The following is a 14,274-nucleotide window of genomic DNA, read 5'->3' on the forward strand; positions in this document are numbered from 1 at the left end:
TATCCAGTTCCTGGAGCTTTCTCTGCTGTATTTCTCACCTGAGTTGGGGGAGGCAGAGGCATTCTTTGACCCAGGAAGCCTTTACATCAACCTGACTGTTTGCTTGACATAGATATGTGGGTCCAGGCATGTGAAAAAAACATAACCCCTAGCTGCCATAGCTATGCTGGCAAAACTCTCATGACAGAACTAATATATGGTAATTTGGGGTGGTGGCATTACTATGCCAAAATAAAAACTCCTGTTGGGATAAGCTGCATCTGTGCAGTGTCTACAGGGGGCTCTGCTGATACAGCAATATCAGTATAGTTACACTGGAAAAAGCATTTGTTGTGTAGACAAGGCCTGAGACTCCATCACTAGGAGGAGAGTAGTCATAAGAATTCCATGGCTACTACCAAAGGGACTGCTGCTTCCTTGGAATCTGGAGAACCAGTAGGCATGAGGAACTTGAGTCATCAAACAGAGAGCCTGGCCTTGTACACTTTTTGTATTAAGTGGTTGATTCAATAGTCCAAGACATGGTTTAAGGGAATCCTGGAAGCTCTTCAATACATTTGAATTTCTTATTCCATTTATGTATAATTCATTATTCAGAGAGCAAAAGCTCTTCAGAAGGTTTGGAGTGGTTCAAGTACACATTTTTTAAAAAAAGTTAACTTTTCATGGAAAACATTTAGAAACAATCTTTTCTGTATTTTCTTCCCTTGTTTGTTGTTGCTTAAAGCTTTTTGCATGCAAGTGAATCTTTGTTTCTCAAGAATATATCTTCCTCTGCTGTGTGCTGCCCATCTGAATTCATCAGTGTCTATTTGTGACATTAAATTTAATGTTCATATTGTTGGAGGATTGTGCTCTCAGGTGTGGAGTATACAAATAGTGCAGGTGAACTACTGAAGGATCATCTGAGTTGCCTGATACGGTCTTTACTAATGTGACAAACACCTAAATGACTAGCAAAGATTAGAGAATTTTTTTGGTTCATCTTTACTTTGTTCATTTGACAGCAGTTTGTGTATACTCAATTATATTATTTCCTCTTTCTAATCAGAAAATGTTCATTGTTGATTTTGTGGGGCTTTCAAATAATCCTGAGAGAGAAACTTTTTTTTTTTAAAAGGAAAAGCACAAAATGAAGTCACATGAAAAGTAACTTATGCAGCTACTTAAACTCTTTTTTAAAAAGACTCAGGTGCGAGAAGAAAGATAAAAATGATATAGCACCCACCTCTTCTTAACTATTTTTCCAAGATTCCCATGAGGCTGCAGGGGCTGGGGAAAGCTTCCTTTATAACGTGCTGCAATAGGCTTTATACACAGGGCTACCAACATGGGAGAGGAAAAACCAAGTTGTTACTAGAAAGAATACTTCAAATATCATCCTATTTACTGTGGAGGCTCATGCTGCTGACGAACTAAGCTGAGACCTGATTTATTTATTTAGTGTGAGGACGAGGAGAAATGGCCTATGTGTACACACACGCACATATTTTTTTTTGAAGGTAGATTTTGCTTGATCGTAGTCTAGAAACTAAAAATGCACTTTTTTGTATTGATTTACATAATCCCGAAGGCGGGGATAAAATTGGCGGCGTGTAATTGTTTCACGCTGCAAACTGACTCAAACCAATTGCAGCCAAAGGGCACGTTTCAATGTACTTGGGGAAGACGATGCCTTTGGTAGGAGCCTGCACTTCAGATCTTGGGGTGGGAGAGAAGCAGGAGCCTCATCCCCACTTCACTTGTCCGTCCTTTTTGCTTTGGTTCTGCAAGCGAGCGCCCTCTGCTTTTCTTGCGCAGCCCGCGGTGCCGGGGAGGGAATTGGGGTGAGTGGGGACGGAAAGGTCACCTGGCGCTGGTGATTTAGTACTAGGGGCTATAGCCACAGCCCGTCCCTAGCAGCAGCAGCAGTGTCGGAGTGAGCGCGTACACGTGACTCCGGCTTTGGCTCCTCAGTGCCTCTACAAACAGAGGCGCGCACACACACATCCTCTCTCTTCTCCATCCAGTCTCTCCCCCCTCCCTCCCTCTCACACACACGCCGTGCGAGCCGCCGCCAGGGCAAAGCTCTAGGCACACGCCGGGGTGGCAGCGCCAGGAGCAGCAGCGGTTCAACCAAGAAGCAAGAGTTTGCAAAGGCTGCTGTGCGTGGCCGAAGAGGCTTTGCACCCGGAGGATGGCTGGCTGCGGGCTGTCAGAAGATGCCTTCTTCTCTTCCTTCTTCTACAACTACACCTCCTCCTGGGAGAGCTCCTACAACCAGGTAAGAGGTGGCTGAGCTGCCAAGCGCTCTCCTCTGCACCCGCTTAGCGCCTCAGGGGACGCCGAGGTGGGGAGGGGGAGAAATGGTTTTGCCCCGGCTGCGGGTTTGTATTCAAACGGGGAGGATGGTGCAAAAACGAGAGAGAAGGCGCTTGTGAGACGTGGAATGTGCCTGATCTCCGCTCCCCCCAAGCCCCTCCTGGGAGGGCTGAGGAGCAGCAGGAGGAGAATTAGGAGCGGGTGCTGGCACTGTGTGGCGAGCGGTGCGTTACCCAGAAACAACTCACAACAAGGCAACTCAAGCGCAACCTTCCCAAGTCCCCCCTTGGCTGCGCTCTTCCTTTCGCCTTACACTGAGGGATGTGGTGTGTGTGTATGTGGGGGGGATAACTGCTAGTTGCTAAGGTGCTTGGAAGCCCCCCCAAAATGGCTGAATAGGCATCACATGCCCTAATTACTGACCCTGTCTGGCTGGGAACAGTCCCCATTATTCCTCCCTGCTTCAGAGCTCCCCACCACCACTTAACTTTGATGACTGTGCAATGCAGCCCGTGCATCCCAAGGACCCCCCCCCCCAACCTCCCAGCAAGTGGCTTTTTAAGGAGGCGCAGGCTGGGAGGGTGCGCGGCGAGCTGAAAAGCAGCGAGGAGGAGGAAGGATAAAAAAAAATAATCCCCGTCTGAGGTTGTCAAGAGCTATTCTGGGAGCCTCCCGAATGTCTTCAATTAAAGAACGGATGTCGTCTGCTGCCCCCACTGCCGGCTGGGGAAAGTCCACGGGCATCGGGCGTGTGGTGGGGAAGGGAGCGGGTTTCTGCTGACGGCGGTGGGAAAAGTTGAGCCGTGGATGTCCAGGCTCCCCAAGCAGGTGACCTGCACCACGGAGCGGGCGAGGCAGCAGCGCCCGGTGCCTGCGGCCGGGGAGGGGAAGCTCTCCCAGCCCGGCCGGCGGGAGGAGGCGAGGAGCTGCGCGGGGTGGGGGGCGTGTGTGTGTGTCAGGTGCCGGAGGGGCTCGGGGGAGGCTCGCCTGCGCGGCTCCCGCCCTGCTGGGGGCAGAGCTGTGCTGAGCTCATGGAAAAACGTCCGGCCCACAGGGCCGGTTTCCAGGAAACTGAGCTCCCGGAACGAGCCGCTGCCGGTTTAAGGTTACCCGCCTCGCAGCCAGGGCTCCAGACACCGCACGCGCCTCGCTGCCTCCGGACCGGCAGGTCACAGCCCGGAGAGCCGGCGGCCGGGCTCCTCCTCCAGCGGCCGCCGCAGCCAGCCTGGGCGGCCCCCGGAGCCTGCCCGCTGCGCTTGAGCTGCCGCGAACAGCGAACTCCCGGGGCTCGGGGGAGCAGATATTGCTCAGCCCCAACTTGGAAGGCTGGTTGGGGCTAGACGGGAGCGAGCGGGTAGCCAGCCTGCTCCGGGCATGGGCACGGGGCCGCACTGGGGCGGTCCGGGACCAAGGGAGCTTTGCCTGTGTTGACCCCTGGGGGTGGGTGGCCGCCGGAGCCCCCTCGCCCTGGGCTGTGCTCAGTGAAAGGCAGAGCCTGGCGGCATTGCGTGTCTGTGCGCGCGGAACCACCAGACCCCCGGGGGATCGGCCGCGTGAGGCACACGGAGCGAGCCCCGATTGCCAGGCCAGCCCCTGGGTGGAAGCACTGAACCAAGGACTCTGCGAATGCAAAAGCGCGGGTCTCCGGCCAACTGGGCAAGGGCAGATAGAGCATGATAAGTTGCTGTGTGATCCCCACCAACCAACTGCGCCTTTCACTGGCCCTAAAAGGCAGGACCGCCGCTGCGAGTGTGTTTACATAATGCACAGTGTATTGTTTTCTCCCATTAGATATGAATCCACACCATTTAGTGTAATCTAACAAGGGTTTATGCCTCGTTTAAGGCAAGCAGTCAAGGGAAAGCTCCTTGAAAATCAAAGGGGGTGGGGGCGGAATTGCTAAGAAGGACGCAGACAATAAAATCGGGTCTAAACCAGTTCATTTAGATAAAGTTAGTTCCACTCTGTAGTGAAATGTATTTCCATAAAAGCACAGCTGTGTTAAATGCTAGATTCTTTTATACTTTTTTTTTAAGTATGGCCAAACTGCAATGAAAACTAGGAAGAATTACTGACATATCTATAGTTGCTTTCTTCTAGAGACCAGTGTTGAATTGTATCTAAGGGGAAAACAGAAGATAATGTGGGATGCTGATGATCTATTTTTAGTAGGACTATATAAACTCTAAGATATAGTACCCAAACTTGAATTAAATGTGCATGATTAGGGAGGGAGTTGAGAAGTAGAAGGTATAATCACTATACAACAGTGCATCAAGAATAGATGTGCACACCAGATTTTCCAAGGGCTAACCCAAGAAGAATTTAAGATACACACTGGTTTTTGTGTTCATGACTCCCTTCTGTTATCATTTTATGAGTCTCATGTTAGCATTAAAAACAACCAGATTCACCCAAATGAAAATTAGCAATAGGATGATCACTGCTGATATGTAATCAGAAAATTCATCCAGTATTGCTGAGAATCAGTTTGTATATGTTTTTTAACACTTAAAAAGTAGACTTGCTCTAAATTTGAGAGCCAGACATATTAATGGTTTTTTATCTGAACTGCAGCCAAAAAAGCTTACAAACCATTTCTTCTCACTAAATATAGCAACATTGCTCAAATCTAATTTGTTTTGTTTACTCCACTTCAATTTTTTTTAAAAAAAGCCCTCAAAACTTTAAAGCATTACAAAGTGCTTATGAAAGGAGGGGTTGACTCTACTGAAAAAATAGCTTTTTATTCCTAAATCAATATGATGCACTCTCAGCATATAGTACCCTGTAAAAGGATCCTTTGTACAATATCAATAGCAGTTCAACCATACCTCACTAAGGAGATTTCTTCCTGGCATCACAAGCCATGTTCTTAATAAAATTAAATGTAATAAAAATAACACTTCTCAATATAAACAACCAACTGAAGGAGAATAAAGTGAATTCTCCTGTAAACACCATATAAAAACTAGCAGTTTTGAAATAAGAAGTAGGACAATTACTCTGACTTAAACCTTTGGTTTAGGAGTTTTAATTTTTGCATTTTTGACATACCATTGCAGTTCATCTTTCAGCATTGGCTGTGGAGGGGTGATTTGTTGGTAATGTTCTTAGAAATAACTTTTGTATTTTATATGAAACTGAAAAAAAAAATCACAGGGAAGCCATACCTGGAAAATTTATATTTGGAGACTGTACCAAGAAATCTATTTTGAACCCAGTTCCAAGGCACTCTGCATGAAAATGAAGGTCTGTTGTAGTTATACTTGCCATATTTTTGCATTATTAAAGAGAACTCTAAAAATAACACCTATGTACTAAAGTTTTTTTTTTCCTCTTAATTTTTTAAAGAGAATTTAGTGGTATTCAAAGTTCAGATTGCCAACCTTGGAGACTGAAATTCTCTACTTACAGAATGGTACAAGGTTCCCTCTGTGAAGTGAAGGAACCAGTTGTCTTTAGGTTGATTGATTCTTTGTCTTCTCTGAGACTGTCAACAAAGCTGGCAGTTCTGGGTGTCATGCATCCGACGAAGTGGGTATTCACCCACGAAAGCTCATGCTCCAAAACGTCTGTTAGTCTATAAGGTGCCACAGGACTCTTTGCTGCTTTTACAGTTCTGAGGGTGATTTTTATGGACATTTTTCCAATAGAAACCAAGTGAGGCTAACTGAAATTCTCTTTTCATCTTATTTAATAGTCATGAAAAATTAACCATTATTTCTGCTTACCCTATCCCTACCAAAAGGGCTATGGGTTTTCTCAGAGAAAAGGTTTAACATAGTGGTGTTGTCCATAATTTCTCCTTCCTCTGACTGTATGTTCTGTGCACTAGTTAACTGCTGCTGTCCACCCCAGAAGTGGCTGCATTGCAGTGGTGTTGAATCTATGTAGTGATGTGAGGTGCTTTAGGAGTCTCTAAAAGGAAAAGAACTATTAAAAACTTTAATTGCGGGCTTAAACCTGGTCTTTCATCTTCAAGAAAATCCCTGTAGTGGAAATATAAAACTGATGTTTTGAGGGAGTACTCTCCCTTATATGCTATCTCATCATGCAGGCACTGATTCCCGTTGGAACTCTAAGCTGTATGCTTGTTAGCTAGGCCCCCCTTCCTCTTTGTACTATTTTTAAACATGGTAATATTTTATATAAACACTTCTACTGAAAGCAGTCAGTGGAAGTAGGTAAGTAGTTGAAAGCTTGAGCTTAGAGCTGTTTTTTGTGGCTTGGCTCTGTGTGTGTTTCTGAATATGGAATAGCCAAGGAAAAAACAATCCAGTGAGAGCATTTTGTCAATACTTCCTGGGTGTTGGACTGAATTTAATACTTTGCTTTATGCATTTTCTCCTTCCTATGTTAAAAGTAACTCCAATGGCTTAGCTTGTGTTTTGGTCCATAGTCAAATCATACCTTTGATTCAGCTGTGCTTTCAGTATTTCTGGCCTTTTTGGTCTGATCCCCAGACTTTAGACTTTTTGCAGTTTTAAAAAAATTCTGTGCAAGTATTTGTGCATACTGCCAATATGTACTGTCTGTGTATATGAGGCAACCAAGTGTTGAGTGAAATGCTGTACTCAGTTTGCCCTGCCAACAATGTGTCTTAGGTTTTTGTGGACTGGGACTTTTTATTATGAAAAAAGACTGTTCATTGTGGTACTGTGTGTGTGTGTGTGTGCCCACCCTCTCCCGAAGTCTGTAAAACACTAGATTGATACTCTCATTTACTTTCGGTTGTAATCTAAGCAATATTTGTACCAATGTTTCTGGAGATTAAAAAGACAATGTCTAATAGATAGGAGCCAAATTTTAGGCTCTATACAACTTTTTTTATTAAGCAAAAAACCTAATCTGTTACTAACAGAGATGGGCTTTGTGATGTTTAAAAAAATTAAAGAAGTGTTAATCTTGGATTTAAAGATTTTCTTGTGTCTTTTGCAATCCAAGTGGCACTATATTCACAGTACATAATAACCAAAAAGTGAAACAAAGTAAAACTGACAAGACACTCTTCCCTTGAATAAACAAAATAGTACAAAAAGTAAATAAATAGCATACTTGATTAAATGTAATTTGGATTTTAAAATCTTTCAATTTTGAATAATTTAAGGTGTCCTTAGTATCACAGTTGAAGGATTTTTTGTTTGTTTTTTGAAACAATTATTTCAGGTATTAAACAAATATAATGTTTTTACAGTTCCACACAAAAATATTTTTAAAAATTTGTGATCAGTAGTAACTGTTGATTTTAAAATCATTTGCTAGCTTTGTCAAATAAAACGATTGTCCAATTTTCAAAATAAAAATCATTTTATTGTTTACTAAACCCATCTGCATCCTGGATGTAAAAAAGAAGTAGGTTCCTGATGCCAGTTTTATCTGGCAAATAAATATGATTTAAACTGGGTGCATACCATTTCTTCATGTCCCCGAGCAAAACAGCAAAATAATGGTACAGTAGAACAAAATAATGTCAGTTTAAAACACATGCACAAAAGGGACAAGATGTTATTTTAGAATATTGGTTTAGAACAGAAGATTTAGCTACAGTTCGCAAGGTACAGTTATGTTCCTGATAAATGAATGCATTTCAGAGGTTCACACCTTAGATTGTGGTCTTCGTTGCATAAAGGAGGAAAAAATGCCTGTAGTTACAGCAGCTATGCATTCTGTAGGAAGAGGGCAGAGAGTTCTTAGCTGGTCACACGTTCATATGGTCTACGCAGAAATGTAAAAGTGCAAGGTTTGCATTGGAATGAGAATGGGGTCATCCACCCTTTATACTCATCATCAGGGAAGCAGAACCTTCTTCTAGAGAGACCATAGGAAATCAATGAGTACACTTTGCTAGTGTAGAGATAAATGTGTACTGCAGAAGGGTATTAAATATAAAAGGGCAACAGTAAAATGATTTACTACATAAGACTGTGTGACTTTGGGGTGGGGGGAGCACCTGAGAGGATTTTCATTTTTTGAGACAATTGTATCTTAATATTTCTTTTTATATAGATATCCAAAAATGAGCTGCAGGAGTTAGAACTATGTACTTCAAGCTTTGAGATCCTCATTTATAGATGGAGTCTTACTGAGAAATGTTTACACATGTTCAAAAATATTACCTGATCTTTATCATTTAGATTATAGTAATCTGACCTGATTTACCAAAAGCTAATGGGTTTTGTAATATTTTTTTCCTGAGGCAGTGTGGATGCCTGAGATTGGGTTAGTCTCGCCATGACCAGAAGGTATCACTGAGGGATACCAGCACAACGGACATACATAGCAGAAAACCTGACATAAATTTAGACGTAGAGGCTAAATGAAATGTGGAAAAGCAGTTGCACATTTCGAATGTGTTTTTTTTTTGTTTTGTTCCATCTTATGCTTCTCTTTGCTTTGTAAGCAAATCTCTTCATAGGTTTGAAATTTAGTGCTGTAAAATTTAGTGCTGAAAAGGAAGGGAAAATAATACTTTTAAAGTGCTCTATACCTAAGGATCCCAGTGCTATTTATAAACATTAATTAAGTTTCAGGGGCATATTGTTGGAGTAAGTAAGTATTATTATCTCCATTTTATAGATGAAACTGAAGTGCAGGCAGATTAAAGGCAATATTTTCAAAAGTGGACACTGGTTTTGGGTGTCTAACTTGAGACAATGGGTCTTATTTTTGGAGGAGATGCTGAGTATTTGTGGCTCTATTTGAAGTCACTGGGAGCTGCAGGTGAGCAGCATGTCTGAAAATCACACTCCATATGCTGCAGTTTGGGCTCAAGTTTTCAAGTGTCTACAGGTGCCTAAGTGTCTTGTGCAAGTGCATATATGGGAAATCTGTTGGAGAACCAAGAATAGAAACAGTCTCCTGACTCGCAGTCCTGGGCTTTAATCATAAGACCTCCATTCGCTCCCAAAACAGTCTGGTTCATGTCAGCATGAAGAGAAGAGGTTCATTTCATCACCTGTCATATAGCGTGAATATGTTTGAAACTTTGGTATTTTTACACACACACACACACACACACACACACACATTCTCCACAGTTTTAATTAAATTATTCTTGCAAATAATAAAATGAGTTCCAATGTTAACAATGAATGATTAAGTTCTGTACTTCCATTTACAGCATAAATTAGCATTTTGTTTTCCAGTACAGCTTTTGAATTAAGAATTATAATATATAATTTGCAGCAAATAGATGTTATCAGCTCTTTGTATGAGAACAACCACATAAACTTGTGCAAATGATAAAAATGGAATCAATTACTTCTCAAATGGAAGTAGTTTACAAATCTCCACATACCAAGTGGCAGTAGTAGCTGGTTATTGTAACAAATAATTAGTTTTTTAAAACACAATGTTTATTGAATTCCATTGACAATTTAGTAATTGTTCACAAGAGGCTGTGACCCTCCCCCTCACAAAATACACATCTATACATAATACCTGCATTTTGTAAACTGCATTTTGTCTGTGTTACAAACTGATTGCATAGTTATTTACCCATATATCTCTTTCAAAAGAGGAAAATATTGGGCTGCACTTTGCACAGATGCTAATTATCAGCAAGCTGCATATAGGGCCTGTTCCAAACTCCATTGAAGCTGATAGGAGATTCTTCATTGGCTTCAATGGGCTTTATATCAGGCCCTGTATGCAGCAGGGATGGGGAAGAGAAGGGGAGAAGATCAACACAAGAGAATACACCTTTGACCTGGTGGATGCTATCATGGCAATATGTACTATATGCCTCCTACTAACAACCTTCTTTCCAATACTCACTATATTGTGCTTATTTTGGTTTGGGTCTCACAATGAAGTGCCATTTCCTTTGTCAATTGCTAAATCCTGTTCTTGTTAGTTTATACGTTTGGGTGGTTAATTCTTGGCAAAAGATCAATTCATTGGCCAAAATAAACTTACTTTTCCTCAGAAACCCTCACCACTCCCACCCATTCTATATCACTTGTGACAAAAACACCCCTTCCATGTCATGTAGGACCATAACCTGAGGATCATAGCTGGCTGGAAGGGACCATGAGAGTTCATCTAGTCCAGCCCCTGGTGCCGAGGCAGGACCAAATATAGCTAGATCATCCCTGAAGGTGTTTGTCTAACCTGTTCTTAAAAACCTTCCAGTGATGGATATTCCACAGCCTCCCTTGGTAGTTTTTCCTAATATTTAACCTAAATCTCCCTGACTGCAATTTAAGCCAATTAATTCTTGTACCACCTTCAGAGAACAGTTGATCACCATCCTCCTTATAAGAGCCCTTAACATATTAGAAGACTACAACAGGTGTCCCACACCCCCTTAGTCTTTTCTCAATACTAAACATAACCAGTAGTTTTAACATTTCCTTATAGGTCAGGTTTTCTATACCCTTAATTATTATTATTTTTTTTTGTTTCTTCTGGACTGTTTCCAATTTGTCCACAACTTTCCAAAAGCATAGTGCCCAAAACACATTACTCCAGCTGAGGCCTGACCAATGCACAGTAGAGTAGGACAATTACCTACTGTGTCTTACATGCAATGTTTCTGTTAATGTACCCAGGAATGGTATTAGCCTCTCTCACAACTGCATCATGTTGTTGGCTTATATTATATTTGTGATCCACTGTATCCCCAAGTTCCTTTTCTGCATACTACTGCATAGCCAGTTATTTCTCATTTTGTATTCATGCATTTGATTTTTCCTTTCTAAGTGTAATACTATGCACTTGTCTTTATTGAATTTAATCTTGTTGATTTCAGAAATATTCTCTAATTTGTCAAGGTCATATTGAATCCTAACCCTGTCTTCCAAAGTGCTTGAAATCCCTCTCATCTTGGTGTCAACTGCAGATTTTATAATCATACTTTCCACTCCATTATCCAAGTCGACAATGAAAATGTTGAATAGTACTATTATTCAGGGGTTTCAGAACTCAAAACTGTGGTAACTTAACCTGTTTTCTTCAGGAGGTGTCAGGAATAAATCAATGGGGACACAGCTCCTCCATCTGCTAAATGATTGGTACAAGCAAGAGTGCTTTAACCCACAGCTCCTTCTTTGAGATATATATACACACACACAATATATATATATATATATATATATATATGCAATGGCAATAGTTGTAGAGCACCCCAAGCATAGTTACCCAAAGTCTGAGATAGTTTTGAGTCGGCAGCTACTGGGCTTCCAGGGAGCCCTCCTTCCATCCAGTTGCTGAGGAGAGGATGTCAGTCTCTCCTCAAAGAAAAGCTGCTACAAAGTGCTCCAAGATGTACTCTTTTACTTAAACTTGTATAGCTAGCTCCAACAAAGCACATAACTCTAAGGCCTGGTCTACACTAGGGGGAGGGTCGATCTAAGGTACGCAACTTCAGCTACGTGAATAGCGTAGCTGAAGTCGAACTACCTTAGCTCGAATTACTTACCTGTCCTCACGGCGCGGGATCAACATCTGCGGCTCCCCCATCGACTCTGCTACCACCACTCGCTCCGGTGGAGTTCCGGAGTCGACGGGAGCGCGTTCGGAGTCGACGGGATATATCGAACTCCGAGAAATCGACTGCTACCCGCCAGTCCGGCGGGTAGTGAAGATGTACCCTTAGTGTTTCCTCGTGGGTCACCATAGTAACCCCATAGTGGGTCACCAGTTCCACTAGCTTCAGCAAATTGGTCATTATCTCTTATCAGCAAAGCATTTCTAGTCATAACAACAATAAAACTTGTATGACAGGGGCACTCAGGTCCAAGATCACCTATCCACACACTCCCTTCCATTCTCATGGTACATTAACTCTCTGTCCCATCCTCCCATTCTGATTAGCAAAACTGCAGTCATGCAGCTGTTTGGTCTTGTCTAGGAGAGCCCTAACACATTTTCCTAACTATATGGTATTTGGTTTTCAGCTAATAGTGGCTGGATATGCAAAATGGCCGCAGTTCAGTCAAATTCAGTTCTCTTGTTACACTACCGGACCCAGAAGAGACCCCTTTGGGGCCCCACCAGATAATGTCCTCCCATTTTGACAGTGAGCCATTAATGACTACTGTTTGAGTACAGTCTTTCAACCAATTATGCATTCACCTTACAGTAGTATCATCTAGATCATGTTTCCCTAGTTTGCTTATGAGAATTTCATGTGGGAGATCAAAAGCCTTACTAAAATCAAGATATATCATGTCTACAGCTTCCCCCCATCTGCTACGCCAGTAACCCTGTCAAAGAAGGAAATTAGATTGGTTTGGCATGATTTGTTCTCGACAAATCCACATTGGCTATTACTTATTATCCCATTATTGTCTAGGTGCTTACAGACTGATTGTTTAACAATTTGTTCTGGTATTTTTCCAGGTATCAAAGTTGAGCTGACCTGTCTACAATTCTCCGTGCCCTCTTTGCTGCTCTTTTTAAACATGGATACTATGCTTGCTCTTCTCCAGCCCTCTGGGATCTCACCTTTCCTCCATTAGTTTTTGAAGATAATGGCTAATGTTTCCAAGATTGATTCAGCTAGTTCCTAAAATATCCTAGGGTGAATTTTGTCAGGCCCTGCTGACTTGAATACCTCCAACTTCCTTTCCCTATTCTGGATTGTGTTCCTTGTTAATATTAATTAAACTTTTCAGTGAGGACTGAAGCAAAATAGGCATTAAATGCCTTCGCCTTCGTGATGCCATCTGTTGCTAGCTTTCCTTCCCCACTAAATAGAGAGCGATACTTTATTTCATCTGTCTCATTTTCATCTTTCATCTTCAACTCCTTCCTTGCCACATATCTCTTAGCACTTCTTTCTCCTCAACATTCTAATATCTGGACTTTCTTTCTGACTATTTGAAACTCTTGCCAGGCCCTCATTATTTCTCATCTTGATTTCTCCGTCTTCCTCCTTTCTGGTTTCCCTGACATCCACCTCACATTCATCTAGCTGATATAAATACAGCTGCTAAGATAACTTTCCTGTCTTACTGATTTTTCTGTTCCTCCTACCCCGCCCCTTTTAAATCCATCGTCTGAGTCCTTCTCCAGTGCATCAAGTTTAAACTTCTTATCTTTCTATTTGAGCCCTTGTACAGTTTGGCCTCTGTTTCTATAGCCTTGTTTCTTGCTGTGCCACCACACCTTCCATTCTGCTAGTGATGCCAGACTTGGTGCCCTTTTTTGATTGCTTTTCTCAGAGCACGTCTACACTTACTGGGGGATTGACAAGCGGTGATCGATGCATCGGCAGTCGATTTTTGCGGGTCTTCACTAGACCCGCTAAATTGACCACAGATTACTGTCTTGTCGACTCCTGTACTCCACCGGATTAAGAAGAGTAGGGGGGAGTCAACAGGAGAGCGTCTCCTGTCAACATCGTGTAGCGTGGACCCCGCGGTAAGTAGACCTAAGCGATGTCGGTTTTAGTCACGCTATTCACCTAACTCAAATTGTATAGCTTAGATTTAATTTCCTCTGTAGTGTAGACAAGGCCTCAGAGCCATCTGGATGCTCTTTCTACACTTTACCCTATGCTTAGATACTCTTCCTGAGTTGGTCCACACAGCTAATAACCTCTTTTCAAGACTTTTTTTTCTACATGATGATTAAAACAAATGTGTCAGTAAGTTTTTGCGTATTTTTTTTTCATTTAAGAAACCACGGAGCAAACTAGATATGTATCAGCTATCACCTTAACTAAAACGTACATATGTTGCATCTCAGTACCAAACCCATTATCTGTTGTTTGCCCTTTTAGATTGTAGATTATTATAGGGAGGCATTTTTTTTATTATTATTTTTACTGTTACTCCCGGAGGAATTCTGTGCCACTGCATGCACGCAGAATTCACGTCCCCTTTCAGATTTATTTGCTTGTCTGCAGAAAAATGACTTTCTGATGGGGAAGCAAAGGGAAGCTGGAACAGCATGTGGGCATGGCATTTTGGGTGCCTGGAGCAGCCGGTGGAGAGGTAAATCACCATGAGGCTGGGGACATGC

The 14,274-nt window shown here is 42.4% G+C and overlaps 1 protein-coding gene across 2 annotated transcripts in view; it reads left to right on the plus strand.

The window, feature by feature from the left end:
* Positions 1 to 1,983: 1,983 nt before the first annotated feature.
* The window catches only part of PPARGC1A (PPARG coactivator 1 alpha), a 480,987-nt gene continuing 468,696 nt past the window's right edge, over positions 1,984 to 14,274 (plus strand). For both annotated transcript variants that reach the window (XM_039541759.1, XM_039541760.1), the window contains exon 1: positions 1,984 to 2,263. In XM_039541759.1, coding sequence (XP_039397693.1) covers positions 2,202 to 2,263 — 62 coding nt within the window. In that variant the 5' untranslated portion in view covers positions 1,984 to 2,201. The remainder of the gene's footprint in view (positions 2,264 to 14,274) is intronic.

Source organism: Mauremys reevesii, linkage group 5, assembly GCF_016161935.1.
Source record: "Mauremys reevesii isolate NIE-2019 linkage group 5, ASM1616193v1, whole genome shotgun sequence".
Lineage (NCBI taxonomy): Eukaryota > Metazoa > Chordata > Testudines > Geoemydidae > Mauremys > Mauremys reevesii.